At 55.9% G+C, this 15,145-nt stretch overlaps 3 protein-coding genes across 3 annotated transcripts; all 3 read right to left on the bottom strand.

The window, feature by feature from the left end:
• Positions 1–5,618: 5,618 nt before the first annotated feature.
• B0H18DRAFT_1055045 (uncharacterized protein) lies at positions 5,619–6,360 on the bottom strand (the record flags this gene model as incomplete). The annotated part of the gene is made up of 5 exons (XM_048031038.1): positions 6,170–6,360; positions 6,085–6,134; positions 5,987–6,054; positions 5,807–5,956; positions 5,619–5,671 (listed from the first exon to the last, which is right to left on the bottom strand). Coding segments are annotated over exons 1-5 (444 nt in total), but the record flags the coding sequence as incomplete, so codon positions are not given.
• A 2,069-nt stretch (positions 6,361–8,429) lies between these two features.
• B0H18DRAFT_890420 (uncharacterized protein) lies at positions 8,430–8,965 on the bottom strand (the record flags this gene model as incomplete). The annotated part of the gene is made up of 3 exons (XM_048041302.1): positions 8,430–8,570; positions 8,631–8,873; positions 8,918–8,965. Coding segments are annotated over 3 exons (432 nt in total), but the record flags the coding sequence as incomplete, so codon positions are not given.
• Positions 8,966–13,702: 4,737 nt separating this feature from the next.
• Positions 13,703–14,806, bottom strand: B0H18DRAFT_1127407 (kinase-like domain-containing protein; the record flags this gene model as incomplete). The annotated part of the gene is made up of 5 exons (XM_048035279.1): positions 13,703–13,746; positions 13,805–13,821; positions 13,878–14,356; positions 14,408–14,682; positions 14,731–14,806. The coding sequence occupies 5 exons, from the start codon at positions 14,804–14,806 to the stop codon at positions 13,703–13,705; spliced, it is 891 nt and encodes a 296-aa protein (XP_047885366.1).
• Positions 14,807–15,145: the final 339 nt, after the last annotated feature.

The raw sequence follows: 15,145 nt of genomic DNA, 5'->3' as shown, positions 1-15,145 counted from the left end.
CTTGAAACTTGTACCCAGCAGATCTTAGAGGTTCGCGCATGGCTACGTGCCAGTACGAGCAACAACCGCCTTGAGGGTATAGTGCGCAGCCGGCCAATACAACATGAACTATCGGTCTCATTATGTCATACAAGCATCAGGGCTTCGTGAACAGACCAGAGTGTTGAAGTACGTTCTACTTATGGTGAGCCCGCATTAGTCTGGCATATAGCAGCCAGTCACTTGAAGCCCTAGTGGTTTATGACCACTTACTATCACCCTGTTGAGTACAGACAGCCTGATACGTCTATGAACAAGTTCTGCTAGGCAAAAGAAACCTAGTTCAAATTTGCGGGCAGCCTGTTACTTCTGTTATATGTGATCATCCATTGTTTTGCCGTACCAGACCGTTGCCAGTCTGTTCCCAATTTCGCGATGGAGCCCTCGCCCAGCTTGCGAGAACCTTCGTGACGTCTATGTGCCGCCCACACAGACGACGACGCGAACTGGTCGGGTCTTGCGACTGCCCGTCCGTTACGATCCTTCGCTCTAGGACCGCGCAAGCGCGCTCCTTGAGAGGAGGTGCCAGTGGTGTAACGGCCACGTTACAACGGACACTTACCAGTGCAATACAATGTGCTATGGACTTGACTGATTAGATAGTAATGGACAATCTAGTTACAAAGGCCATTTTAGGTACTCACCAGGAACCCGACAACTCGACCCGGCCTATCCCGTATTACTTAGACTCGTGCCCTCTCGCTTGTATGTTCCTTGTCTTGCCAATGCCAGTGTCCAGGCATCCCACCCTTCATTGTTTGCGAATCCCTCGTCCGCTCGCTCGTCCTCGCGCCTCGACCTCTCAACCCATCATTACGGCCCTTGACCCGATCTGCCCGTTACAGAGGTCACACGTGACCTGAGCTGTAACTAGCGTAGTTTACCAAATACATCTTGTTCCTTGTTCCCCACGCTCATGTACAGAATAGTGTAGCTCTATACCTTCAAAGTATGACTGCTGTAGGTCATATATGTTATACAATTGGCTAGAATATGTTCCAATTGCTTCCATACCTTACAGTGGGTTCTGTTGAGGTGGGACCGTGACGCAGGCACTTCGTGACAACGCGGACACGTGACTGACGAATTGACCGTAATGGACGCGTGTAGAGTACAGCTACCTCAGTCAAGTACCACGAGGACGAGACTGAGGTAAGCTCGTCTGAACTGTATTTCTGGGCTACGAGGCTGATACTGTATTGCTAGACCCTTGTAACTTTAACAGGTACTGTAGTAATGGAGTCGAGTACCACGAGGACGAGACTGAGACCCTTGTAACTTTGTCAGGTTATGAGCCCCGTCTCGTTTTAAAACCCTCCTCCTCATCCGAATTGAGGACACTTACGGGTACAACCACCTGACTTTGACGCCCCTTGACGATCCCACGGCCAAACTCTCGTAGTTCACGCGCATACAACCACCGAAAGACCGCATATACCCACGATCCCGCATATATTCGCCATGTCTGACGACAAAGAGAAAGTCATAATCCTCCCTGAGAACTTCCATCTCACTCGGACCAATTGGGTCCAGTGGAAAAGCAAGATCCTCACGATCATCGAGCTTCAGGGCAAACTCGGGCATCTACTCGGGATGTCGACCGCTCCTCAGCCTGCTGGACCCACTCCCACTCCTGACGAAACAACCGCGCTTGCAAAATGGACCAAGGACGACCTCCATGCGAAGGCGACCTGCACGCACAACATGGACATCAAGAGTGTCGGAGTCGAACCGCTCGGATTGACAGTGTCCGAGTTCTGGAAGGCGTTATTGGCAGTGAAGGAGAGGCGGAGTGAGTTAGCGGTGCTGAACGCGGAGGAGTACCTAAAGAAATGCAAGTACGTCCATGGCACGGACATCCACGTGCACTTCGAGGAACTACGTCGCCGTCGCAAGGCATGTCGGGAGATGGGGTCGCCGCTCACTGACCATAGGTTTGCCATCATCATCTGTCAGTCGATGGGTGACGTTTACAACCACATCACCACTGGACTCCTCACGAAGTCCGACCCCGAGGACGTCATTCTGACGATCCTCGCCGTGCACGACAACGAGATGCTTCGGACCGGGCAGCCACAGAACCCTCTTGGCGTTACACAGACCACTTCAGTACCAGGCGAGCAGCAACTTACCTCGGCGTTCATGACGGCGGCAAAGGCCGCGATGATATGCGACTGGTGCCTGTGGAAGGGTCACTCGAAGGAGAGATGCTACTGCATGGGAGGGGGAATGGCGGGTCAGCAACCAGCGACCTGGAAATCGCCGCCGAGACCGAAGAAGGGCTCACCGGCCGACTTAGCTCACCCCATGGCGAGCGCTCAGGTCATGAGCGCGCCCGTGAACACTATCTCTTCCTCACCATTCGTGACGCCTACCGCAGCTCTAAACTACAACGTCTTTATGGCCAGTGCAGTCCTTGTCCAGGACGAAAAGGTCGACGGATTGATACGTGCATACCTGGACTCAGGCGCGAGCCACCATTACTTCATGAACCGCGCCGACTTCTCAGAGTATCTCCCGTTAACCCCACACTCTGGAAGCAGTGCGAAACGTGGCGCCGAGTTCACAATAATCGGGGTCGGCTGTGTCCATGCCGAGATGATGATCGGAGGACAGAGGTCGGTCGTCACCTTCCGCAACACCCTCCACGTACCTAGTGATGTTGGGGCCGGGCTGGGCCTGAAAGCCCGGGCAAGGGCCCGGCTTTAGCAGGCTCGGGCTCACCGATATTCACTGCCCAGCCCGATGGGCAGGCTCAGGCTGGGCCCTGGCCGGGCTCAGGCTCGGGCCCGGGCTCATTGCAGGGTAGACAGCAATTGCAATATTATAATAGCATCTCCACGAAACAGCACATTTACGAACACGAGAGCTTTAGAATTACTACAGCTTCGTACTTAGCCAATCCGAGTCACTATAGTATGCTGCAGAACCTTCATCTTCCTCAACATCATCGTCTAAATCGAGCTGGAGGTCCTCCATGTCAGTGCCAGAGCCTCGCACCTTTGTCTGGCCATCACTTCCCTCATCATCTCCCTCGTCGTCGTCATTCTCAGGGTCTGTCGCTGTTGATGGACCCACATCACAGAAGAAATAGTTCCTTTTGAAAGCACACTTCAATGCCTGGAGGGCCTCGACAACGTCACCCTTGAGTCGATTGCGACGTTTCGTAATGGTGATGCCTGCACTCGAAAAGGCACATTCACTGGATACAGATGTCGCCATGATAGCGAGGTAGTCACGCGCTCATCAGCAAACTCGGCAATTCCTGAGCATCTGACAGGCTGACAGAGACTCGTCAGAGTACCAGATCACTCAGGCATGTCAGACTCGCCATTTGGTCAGATGAACCAACGGGAATGCGGCACTGTTTCATTGGAAGCACTCTTCAATTTGATTTTAAATAAGTACAGCAGCTATACTATATACTCAATCATACATCTATGATGCAAAGAGCTCGCATTCATCATATTCTACTTGGATACATTTGTACGAGGACCCGCCGTCCTGTGGTTCCCCGCGTTCGGAGTATCGTGTGCTCGGGTTGTCACCGCGCGCACACACGAGCCCGCCATCTGCTTGATGCGGCCCCTGCATATCACTGAGCCCGACGTTCACCACACCCCGCACCACTTGCCCATTCGCCCTCGCCCGTGTGCGCTCGCCATCTGCCCGTCGGCTGCGTTTGCAGGCGGGGCATTTGCCCTGTGTGCTCGCAATCGCCGTGCGTGTCGTGGGGTGCGCCTGGCAGGACCGCGCCTGTCGTCCATTTGCCCCCGTACATGGATGGACCATTCAGTCGTCCATGCTTCCGTCCCGGGTCCTTGCCCTGCATGCTCACGGTCGCCGTGGCTGTGTTCCGTGCTTCGTGCCCACCATCTGCTCGCCGCCGCCAATCCCCACCAGCTGCGCGCCCGTCTCCGCCAGCCGCTCGTTGTCTGCCAGCACCACGTCCACGAATAATTCACGAGGTACTCACCGTGTATAGAACGGGCGGGTCCACCGTTCATCGAGGTCGGCTCGATGATCGTGACGAGACGTGATACGCACTGCTGAATCAATAATATTAGGAGGGCTGCGACGAGCGAGGGAATGATGGCACTGAACGGCCACCATACCCGTACCCGTACCCGTACACGTCCAGCTACCCCGCGGCAGCGGGTACGGGTGCAGCGCGGGTCAGCGGGCTTGACGGGTCACGCACAGGTCGGCGCGGGCCGGCCTGACGAGAGGGTTGGTGGACGAGAGGAGACGAGAGGGTCGACGGACGGGAAGGTCGACGGACGGGAAGGTCGACGGACGGGAAGGTCGACGGACGGGAAGGTCGACGGACGACAGGGTTGACGGACGAGAGGGTCGACAGAGTTAGGAACAACACAGAGAGAGCGGTCATGGGCGGGACAACAGGCGACCTAGATGGCAAGCGAGAGGGACAGTAGGCAAGTGGAAGCCAGACGGTGGGTAAATGGAATGGCGACTGAGCGAGGCAGCGAGTGGGCGAGTGGGGAAGCGAGTGACCGAGCGAGCGGGTGGCCGGATGAGCAAGCGGGTGAATGGGTGGGCGAGAGAGCGCGAGCGGGACACAGAGGAGCGCAGGGAAAAGATGGGAGTAGGCAGGCGAACTGGCGAGCGAGAGGGCGAGTAGGCAGACGAGAGTGCGTGCGCAAGTAGGCGGGAGTTGTACTCACCTGTTCTGTTCCTTGTCGCCCATCTCCCCCGGCTCCCTGTTGTCCTCGCTTTTCCGCATTTGCGTGTGCCTCAACACTACCGTGTATGTTGAAGTTGAGTCGACGAGGAGGAGGAGGAGGAGGAGGAGGAGGAGTCGGCGAGGCTGCAACTCGCGAGAAGTGCTAAGCGCCCACGACACGTCACGCGTGCTCGCCGCTCCTCTCTCGTCGGAGTCGTCCGCCTTTACCTGTCCGTCCCCTCGTTCCTATCTGCTTCGCCCTCGTTCCTGCCTGCTTCGTCTTCGATCACCCGCCGCCGACCTCCAGTATACAAGGCGGATCCGTCCGCGAGAAACCGCGTGGGCACCGGACCACTGCACGGCCCAGGATCGCGCTGTACCCGACCGTGACGAGCCCCCGCGACGCGCCAAGAGCATCGCTGGAGGCTCGCGAAGGGATTAGCATGTAGGGAAGAAAGGGGGCTGCGGCCAGCAGGGCCAGCGAGTCAGGTAAGTGCGCCGCCTCCTTCTGAGTCCGTTTACCACCATCAAGTCTGCCTTCGCAGGCTCAGTGCTCGCAGGTCCGTATAGTCTCACCCTCCCCATCTTTCCCATCCCCCTCCCTAACCGTCCTCTCCGCCCTCGCCCTCGCCTCCGCAGGCTCCACCTTCTCTCCATATCCCGGTCGCGGTTGCGCTCCCGCACATACATCCGCCGGAGCGGCCGCCCCGTCCACCGCCGCGCAAGGTAACACGCATGCAGCGCCGCCCCCGACACGCTCGCCACCCTCAGCGTCCTCATCTGCGGCAAGAGCTCTGGGTCCAGCGTCCCCACTACCCCGTTCACGCTTCTCGGATTCCCGGGACGCCCGCTGTGCCCCACTGCGACGCGTGGCCCGTCATACGGCAGCATGTACATGTACACGCGCCCGGCATTGTAGACGGTGACAGCGGGAAAGGCGGGGCCGCGCTCCCGAGGATGTCAAATGTGCCATCGCCCATCGTGTCACAGTGGAGCACGAGCGCGCGCACACGCGGCGCGGCGCGCAGGAGCGTGTGCCAGCTCGCAAGCGACGCGACGGTGAAGTCCTCGAGCTGAGGGAACATCGGGCGCTCCCTCGCTTTCCCTGGGCCTGCGTCGCCTGCGCCCGTGGCGGGCGGTTCGTAGAGCGTGGCGGGGTCGGGCACGGCGGGGCACGCGGTGGGGTCGGGCGCGGTGACGAGCATGTTGATGCAGGGCGTGTAGTCCTATGGGCTGTCCATGAAGCCGGGCTCGAGGTGGAACTTGCGGACGGCAGGGGCGACGAGGGCGCAGAGGAGGGTGCACGTGTAGCTGACATTGAGGTCCGCGAGCTTCAGGTCGTGGAGCCTGGGGAGGTGGACGGGGCCGTCGGATGGGTGCCAGGGGGCGGCGGGGGCCAGAACAGTGGAGGCTGGGGTGCTCGAGAGTGGGGGATCGGGCGAGGACGTCGAGCCAGCGGTGAGCCCGAGAAGGACCCAGGCCCCCGAGTACGAACACAACGAGCGGGAGCGAACCCGCCACGTGCAAGGCCGACACAGGTGCGGGCTCACTGGGCAGTAGCTCGCACATGCATACGGCACATAAGGATTTGCGGGTGGTCTTTTGTACAGTAGTAGCAGCCCATAGAACCCAATATACGTGAATTAAATCAATTTTGTATGTACTGGCTGATCTGGCTGATGAGCTGGGCTGTCTGACAGGCTGTCTGAGCATCCTGAGGATCCTGTCTGACGAGGTAACATCGAAAAAATTCGAGGTCATGAGGGCTGGAGATCTGAAGCAATCTGAAGCAATCTGAAGGCTTCTGAAGGCTTCTGAACCCCCTGACAGGGCTGTCAGACAGATTTCATGTTTTACTGATGCTAATGCCGCCCAAGTCGGAAATCGATGCGCATTCAACTATTGGAGTCACATCAGTACAGTCGATGAACAAAGACAAAGACATAAGATACTTACTCCCCACCATCGTACAATAGATGTCCCTTCAGGAATCTTTTCCTGTAGGTCGATATAGCGCTTGAATTTGTTCTCCCAAGTCTCGCGCTCGACATGGCTTGACCGGTTCCCCGGAGACACCGGCGAGTCATCCTCGTCGTCGGACAGTTCCACAATGCTAGTTGGATGTGCTCGTGCCGAAGGCTTCCTTGCGGCGGTCGAAGCCGAAGAACTTCGCTCCTGCAAACCTGCTTGAATCTGCTCGTAACGTGCCTTGAACTAAACAGGACATCAGCAATTCGACGTGAATTGAAGACACTAGTACACAGCTACTTACGAGGTCTTTCGTTAGCTCCTCGGCTGCCTCACAGAGCTCGGGCTCATCTTTCCAGTGTTGCTTGAAGTGGGCGAGACGCTTTGAAGGCTCGAGTACTGCAAAAATCAGATCAGTCCACATTTTGCAATCAAGTACGAACACGCACCAATCGACATCACATAAGCATCATTGTCACCGTCTTGTCGTAGTATTCAGCGACTTTGGCGAGTCCAGCCTGAATGGCAGGCCAGAAGAACTCGTAGTTTGCGTTCACGAGGAGTGCCGACCATTGGGCATGTAAGTCTTCGAGTGCTGGTAGTGCTAGATGGAGGGATGGGCTCTGCTCGGACGAGAAGCGCTGCTGGCAGTTGTCTGCGATCTAAGGTGACCGCGACCGTTGAGCAAGACGACTCGTGATGCAGAGACACAGGCCTTTCCAACTTACACGCAGAATCCGCTGGAATGTCTTGATGCGCGCCACTCCGCAGAAGTCGGGATGAGTGCAAGGAGCTTTGATGCGGTGAGAGCATCAGACGTTTTGCGCGAGAGTTCTGTCATGAATTGCCGGATGTGCTATAACTATTCATGAATAGATGACGAGTTGATTTCGGAGCATGACTCACCGTACGCAGGATGTATGCTCGGTTAAGCATGACATATGTCGAGGACCACCGTACCTTCATGTCGACGACAAGTGTTTTAATACTCGTCGGTTCGATGCCTGTGTGTGCCTGGATATCGCGGAAATGTTGTTTCCTCTGACTTGATGAACGCTCCTGCAATCGAGGTCAGTTTTGCTCCCCTGTAACCAGATTTACTGCGTACTTTCACGGACACAGCTCGGACGAGTCCAATCTCATCACGTACTGCTGCCGTCATCTCCGGAATGTGCTCCTCGGGCTTATGCGGGTCATAATGCGGGGACTTGCTGTGACGTGCGATCACGGCTTGTGTCGCAAGGTTGATGATGTGTGCGAGGCAACCGATACGACGCCGTGCAGGATCGAACTTCGACCCAGGGTGGTTCTTCTGAGAACCAAGGCGAACTCCTTCATCATCCTGAGGTTCGAACTTGCGTTGTCGCACGTCACCATGAAGATCTGCATGACATAGTGGTCAGTGGACATCCAGCTCTCTCGAATGAAATTGTACATACTCGTTCTGCAATCCCTACCCTTGTCGCAACCTTGAACAAAGCCTGACCAAGCCGTTTGCCGCTGTGCGACTCGTTCATGCGAACAAAGCCTATAAGGGCCGATTCGAGTGTCCAATCGTTGGTGGACCGTCTTCAACCCAATGAGCGTCACCGCGAAGTAGCCGTCGACTTGCTCGCTTGCCACGCATCACACGTCAAGCAGATCCGCCCGAGCACAGTCTTCCCCTGTACAAACACGTCAGACTCAGTACTAATAGCCAAACCACAAACAGAGACACGACGCACCGTGAACCGTTTCTTCAAGTCCGAAGATACTGATGGAACTGAGCTAAGATTTCCTGTCGAGTAGCTGAACGTTTCGGCAGCGTGACCGCGCCTTTGGCACGGGAAGCGATATTTATCATGTTGATAAAGGCGGGATGCTCGAACGCGCCAATAGGCTGTGAAGTATGCATTAGAATAGGTCCGTGTGCCAGTCACGAGAGGCGTATGGTACGTACTTGATCGGTAGCAACAAGCCACTCAATCGCAGCACTTTTGAACGCGCTATCTGAGTATGGAATGACAGGATCGACGGGGGGCCCGCTGTGCACATGGCCATCGAGTGTCGTCTGTTTCTGCGACTCCGACTCGGCTGCAGCTGCAGCTGCTCGTGCTTTGATGTCGTCCTCAAGCTTTGACTCGTATTTGTGTTTGTCGCACCATGATAGTATTTGCCCTTGAACAAGTGTCAGCGAATTGGCCTATTATCTTCGCATATATAGCACGATAGGTGTCTCGACTTTACCTTATGGTGTGCTGCCAGGTGTCGCCGCAATGTAGACACATCTTGTACGAATGTATAGTCACTGATTCGCTTCGATCTGATGAACAGATGAGTGTCAGATCTACTAGCAATGGTCACACGTCAAATCATGCTTACTTGCACGGTTCGCAGTCGCGAACCTTCTGAACCCGGCCATCCTTGGGTTCTTGCGATCGTAGGCCTTTCCGAAGAACGCATTGACATCGGCCGTCTTGTCTGCTCTAGTTGGCTTGGCAGCGACTGTGACCGGTTTGATGTGATCGAGGTCCTTGAGGATGCCATCTTCATTCACAGCATCCACATCATCGTGCTCGTTGTTTGGGGGTTCTGGGATCCCTCACTTGCCACGACACGACGAACTGGACATGGGTCATCCACACATGAGACGTATGTGGCATGATGCATGTGCAGACAACATACCTCGCTTCCGCGGCCGTGGAGCACTTGTCTGACCTTCAGAGCCATTGTCGTCTGAGTCGGAGCTGTCCACTCTCATTGTGCGCTTCCCAGCCGCCTGTCGAGGCCCGGGGCGCGTGGAGAGTCGGAGTCATCGCCATCAACATCAATGACAGCTGGCGAGACCCGTCCACTTGTGGATGACTGGGTTCCTGCGGCACGGGAATGCTATCAAATGCCTGCATTGCAGACAGTTTTGTTACGACTTACCATTGTCTTTCCCCTTCCCCTTCACGATCTCGCTCTCGGATGGCTCACGTCTGTTTGCATCCGGCCGCACCCCGCGTGTTGTAGGCTGTTCCGCATTGTCAGGGTCTCTCACTCGGGCACTGGGTCGGCAGGCACGCCGTGTTCGGCTGTCTTCTGTATTGCCAGGGTCAGGGTCATCTATAGCAGCATTAGTGGGATTACGACACCAGCAGAGATATAACCTACCTCCTCCTGCACGAAGACGGAGTCGGACAGTCAGATGGGACATGGTTCGTAGTCCGAGACTCCCGAGGGTTTGATGGTGCGCAAGTGTTGCTAAACGATGTCGCCCTGATCCAGTGATGTAGTGTGTTGAGTCGAAGGTGGATGGTATAAGTCCATGGCAGCGAAGTGCAAGCCAGACGTCACCGATCGTGTTCTCATCCGACACAACTGTACAAAATGCATCAAGCAAATATAATGGTCCGAAATTATCACAAAAACGTACGCAAGGGTATGGTCTTCGGTCCTTGAGTTCCGGCGACCCCTGATGTCGAGACTGTTCCCATGACAAATATCGTGTAAGGGTGCGAGCGTAAGACCCGGCCGAAATCGTCGGAACGCATGTTCGACACGTGTGAGCGATGGTACACCACCCGTCTCAACGATGGTAGGAGACGATCCAGAGCGATCCACACCGGGAAGCGACAAGACACTGTGTCCGCAGCATGTAAGTCAAGTGCCCACATGACTCAATCAGGCAACAGGCCACTCACCGTAGACGAAGATGGCCGAGAGGATGTACATGTACATCACTGTAAACGTCAGAGCAGTACCATGTTCGGTGCCAGGCTGGCTCCGTGCAATCATTAGAATGTGGTGGAAAGCATAGAAGAGGACGACGAGGGGCAGAACAGAGATCGTGATACACGCAGCCAGCCAGGATGGGAATCGGAAGGCTATAGCATCAGGTGTACTTGGGGCAAGATACGGCCGGTGCGGCCGGCGAGTCGCAGGCAGCCATTGTCGTGGCATTCCGCTGTCACCGCGACTCATGGCGGAACAATCGTCGCAGTGGCAGAAGACGGGGAACTCTGGAGTGAGAGCCCTCTGTGCTTGCCAGATTTAAAACTCGGGCTCACCAGTTCAGCGAACACCACGTAGCGCGACCTATGGCTCATAGAGACAGTTCCGTGCAACCGTGATGCGATATCATTCACGGTTGCACACCCCGTAACAGGCACAAGGCGGCGGACATATGTTTCTAGCTGCATAAATAATGCAATCGTAGTCTCGTGTTCAACAGAAGATCAACACGAACTACAACACAGCTCGGGTACTTAGCTACGAACTCAAGCCTACACGTCTCATGAGGGCGTTCTTCAAGCCGTGCAATGGTGCATACTCGACTCGGAGTCTCGGACGGCGGCCAGTCAAGAATGATGAGTGCGCCTCGGACTCGGACTGAGTGATCGCCAATCTCGCGCTGCATTAGTGGCATCGGCGAGCAAGATGAGTCGGGGAATCGAAGTCGGGGACCGCGTGGTGCTGGCGATACCGCAAGCCTGCAAAGCGTTCAGGCGTACGAAAGGGCTTGGGACGTCCGACGAGCTGGGGCCGCGCATCGCGCGGTCTGCTGCGCCACTTTGCTGCTGACTCATCACACCATATTTGGTACAATAAGCCCGGGTCTAGGGGGCCGGGCTCAGGCTTTAACGTTTGAAAGCCGGGCCCTTTCTACCGGCCTAAGACAGCTTGGGCCGGGCTATTAAGGGCTCGGCTGGGCCGGGTTGGGCCGGGCTTGGGCTTTCCAGCCCGGCCATGAGCATCACTACACGTACCAGAACTGGCCGCGAACCTCATATCCATATCACGGATTGACGGCAGTGGTTGTGACATTGTGATCAAGGGTGGGGAGATGCGCATCGTAGGCCAAGGCGGAGGAGATCCTATCCTCGTCGGGAGGATGACGTCCGGGAACCTTTATGAGGTCGTCTTGACCCGCGTCGATGGACAGTTGATCCCGAATGTGATCACGACCCCGGGGGAGTCAAACGCTCTGGCATCCCTGACAAACGCGAAAGCAGCCGACGTCCACACCTGGCACCGCCGGTTTGGGCATGCCAGCAAGCGCACGGTGATGGAGATGGCTAGATCCAGAGTGGTGACGGGCATGGAAGTGGTCGGAGGAATGCCTCTCGGGAAATGCGAAGACTGCATTAAAGGAAAGCACCCACGCAAGCCCTTCACGTCGTCGAGCATCGAGACGGAAGTCTGTGAGCACATATACATCAACCTGACGGGAGGCGCATGAGAGCCCTCGTTGGGCGGGGCTTACCACAGTATGACACTCCACGACGGCAAATCATCATTTGAGGTAGTTAGTGTTGCTGCAGCTCGCTAAGCCACAAGCATAGCTTATAAGCCAATAACTCAACTTAGAATAACATTGTCTAGCTTAGTCAGCAAGTCAACTCGCAGGCTAGGCACCGAAATCAGTTTGGGCTCGTGGCTCTGAGCCAGCTCTGAGCTGGTCTTTGAGTAATTTAAATCGAATTATAATCAATTATCAAATGGCGGTACTCTGTTAGCTCACGTCGAGGTGTTCGCCACACCGATACTCCTGTAATGCACTCGCCGCCAGTAGAACAACACATCTATAGTGTGCCCATTGCCTGCATCTGCAAACCACGCCCGCCGGCCCACTTTCTGCTTACCGCGCCCGCCGGCCCACCTGCTTCCTGCGTACTGCACACGATACCGCACTCGCCCCCTGCATACCGCACTGGCGCCCAATTTGGGCCTCCTTCTTCCTCGCACGCTCGCCCTTGCCCTCTCTCTGTTGTCACTCTCACCCTCACGTTCGTCAATCTCGATCGTCCGTCGTCCCTCTCGTCCCTCTCATCCCCCTCGTCCGGCTCGCCCGCGCAGACTGGTGCGTGATCCTTCATACCCGTTGACCCGCGCTGCACCCGTACCCGCTGCGGCGGGGTAGTGGGGCGGGTACAGGTACGGTCACAGTTCAGTGCCATCATTCCTTCAGCTCGTCGCAGCCCTCCTAATGCTATTATTTCTGCAGTGCGTCTCGCATGTCGTCACGATCATCGGGCCAGCCTCGACGAACGGTGGGCCGCCCGATTCCATGCACGGTGAGTAACTCACGATTTATTTGTGGACATAGCGCTGGCACACGACGAGCGGCTGGCAGGGATTGGCGGCAGGGATTGGCGGCAGCGAGCGGACAGTGGGCACGAGGCACGGAGCACGAAAGGTGCAACCTCGGCGACCGCAAGCACGCAGGGCAAAGACCCGGCCACGGAAGCACGACCTACCGAACGGACCATCCATGTACGAGGGCAAGTAGACAGCGGGCGCGGCGGTGCCAGGCGCACAGCACGTCACGCACGGCGATTGCAAACACGCAGGGCAAATGCCCCGCGTGCAAACACAGCCGACCAGCGGATGGCGAGCAGACATCAGCGAGGGCGAGTGGGCAAGTGGCATGAGGCTGAGCGAACTGCAGAGGTCACATGGAGCGGACGGCGGGCGCGGGTGTGTGCACGGCGACAAGCCCATATGTCACCCATGGTTCACCACCGACACTGGCGGTGAACCCGGGTAGAGTACTCACCATAGATGCCGGTTCGTGAGGGTGTACTCTGTCGGTAGCCATAGTCTTTGTGCGAACGACGTTACAATGTATTCTAGTAGGCTATAATGAACAATAGGAGCTCTTCGACCGTAGAACAGTGTATCTAAAATTAAATCAAAATGCGACTCAAATGAAGCAGTCCCGAAATCCTGACCAAGACGGTGGCGACGCACGGGCGAGTGAAAAGACGCGAGGGCGAGCGAAAAGACGTGAGGGCGAGTGAAAAGACGTGAGGGTGAGCGATGATATGCGTGAATGAATGCAACGACCATCGTCGCTGCAATGAAATTACAACATGCATTCGGAGCGGGCGAGAACGTGAGCGTTACGATGCAAGCATCGCGCAGTGCTACCGTAAGTAAGTACTTGACACACGGGGACAGACACGACGGCGAAGGGTATAGCGCGTGATGATACAACATTGGCATACTAACAATAAAGTACGGCCTACAGGTACACAAAACATCAACCTACACAACGCCGGCCTGCTTCTTGCCAAAACCATAGCCAGAACCTATCACACAGACATGGAACATCAGTAATCATTGTTTCGAACTTCGATTAATACTCACCTTCACTAGGCAGTGGCCTGCAAGTCCCCTTGCCATTGTACGGTCGGCCGATGCACGCCGGCTCAGAGCCGACTCGTTCGGTAGCGCTTTGAAGAAGATGGTGCAGATAAAGATAGTCGGGGTCTCCCGTGAATGGGAGACTACGGATGTATGTGACGAATGTGGTGAGTTCGAGGGGAAGATCGTGGCAAAGAGCGCAGGAGACAGCGACTGTTTTCGGTGAAAGATGTCGTCAGTCGCGAGGTCTTGCCAAGGGAGGTATCCGCGGAGAAGATAAATAATAACATATGCGAGCGACTCCAAATCATCACGACGCGAGTGTGCAATGCCAACGTGAACGTTGACGGACGCCCAGAGAGCAGTTCCGGTGAGTTGTAAGCCGTCGCGGTAAGGAATGTGTAAATGCTGGATGGGGTCTCGATATTGCTTTGCGAGGCCGAAGTCGACGAGGAAGACCTTCTGTGACAACGGTTCAGGGCCAAAGAGGAAGTTCGAAGGCTTGATGTCTCTGTGGATGTAGTCACGGGCGTGCAGTCGTTCTAGGATTGCGAGCTGAAACATCCTATGTGAGTTTATGCCAACGTCGCAGAAGAGACTACGCACCATTTGATTGCCAAACACCAAAGCAGCTTGAAGGCCGAACACAGGCTCACCGCCTGGAGGCGATGAGGCAAGTGATGGTCCTAGAAGATCCAAGACGAGGACGTCGTATCCGTCCTCGGCCCCAAACCAACGAGCACGAGGGATACCGACCATCCTTCCTAGGTTTTTGTAGACGGTAACCTCGTGCTCCAGGCTTGATCGTGTACGATCGACGCGCTCGAGTTTAATCGCTACATCGACCATCTCAATGATGTCGACGGCCTCGTATACCTCACCTGAGGACTGCATGAGCAAAACGAGATTCAGTATGGTATGCCACGTACCAAACGACCCGGATCCGATCCTGGTCTTCAGCCGGAACCTGCCTCCAATGCGTGTGCGAACAAGGCTAATGGACATGACTACAGTGATGAAACGTGAGCACCGCAATAATAAAGGATACAAGCCACTCACTGAAGGAACTGATATTGTACAGGGGGGAGGGGGGGGGGAACGAATGACAGTTCTTATGCGACTGCGGTGGGTATATAGGAGGTTGCCCGACGTATTATTAGCGAACGTATGAGCGACCCACGGTTCGTAGTCGTAGATGAACGCTGAGCGCTGAGCACTGGACTCCCACGCCCAGTGACTATTAGTGACCTCGAACTTCCGGTGCATCTACGTACTCACTCGCTACACAGGTGCTCGCTCGTCAGCTCTACTCACCTATATGTTCAGATCAGAGATCACCACCGA

This window comes from Fomitopsis serialis (genome assembly GCF_022376445.1).
Source record: "Fomitopsis serialis strain Sig1Antser10 chromosome Unknown B0H18scaffold_250, whole genome shotgun sequence".
Classification (NCBI taxonomy): domain Eukaryota; kingdom Fungi; phylum Basidiomycota; class Agaricomycetes; order Polyporales; family Fomitopsidaceae; genus Fomitopsis; species Fomitopsis serialis.
The sequence above is the reverse complement of the archived record's forward strand: the minus strand, read 5'-3'. Positions and strand labels throughout refer to the sequence as shown.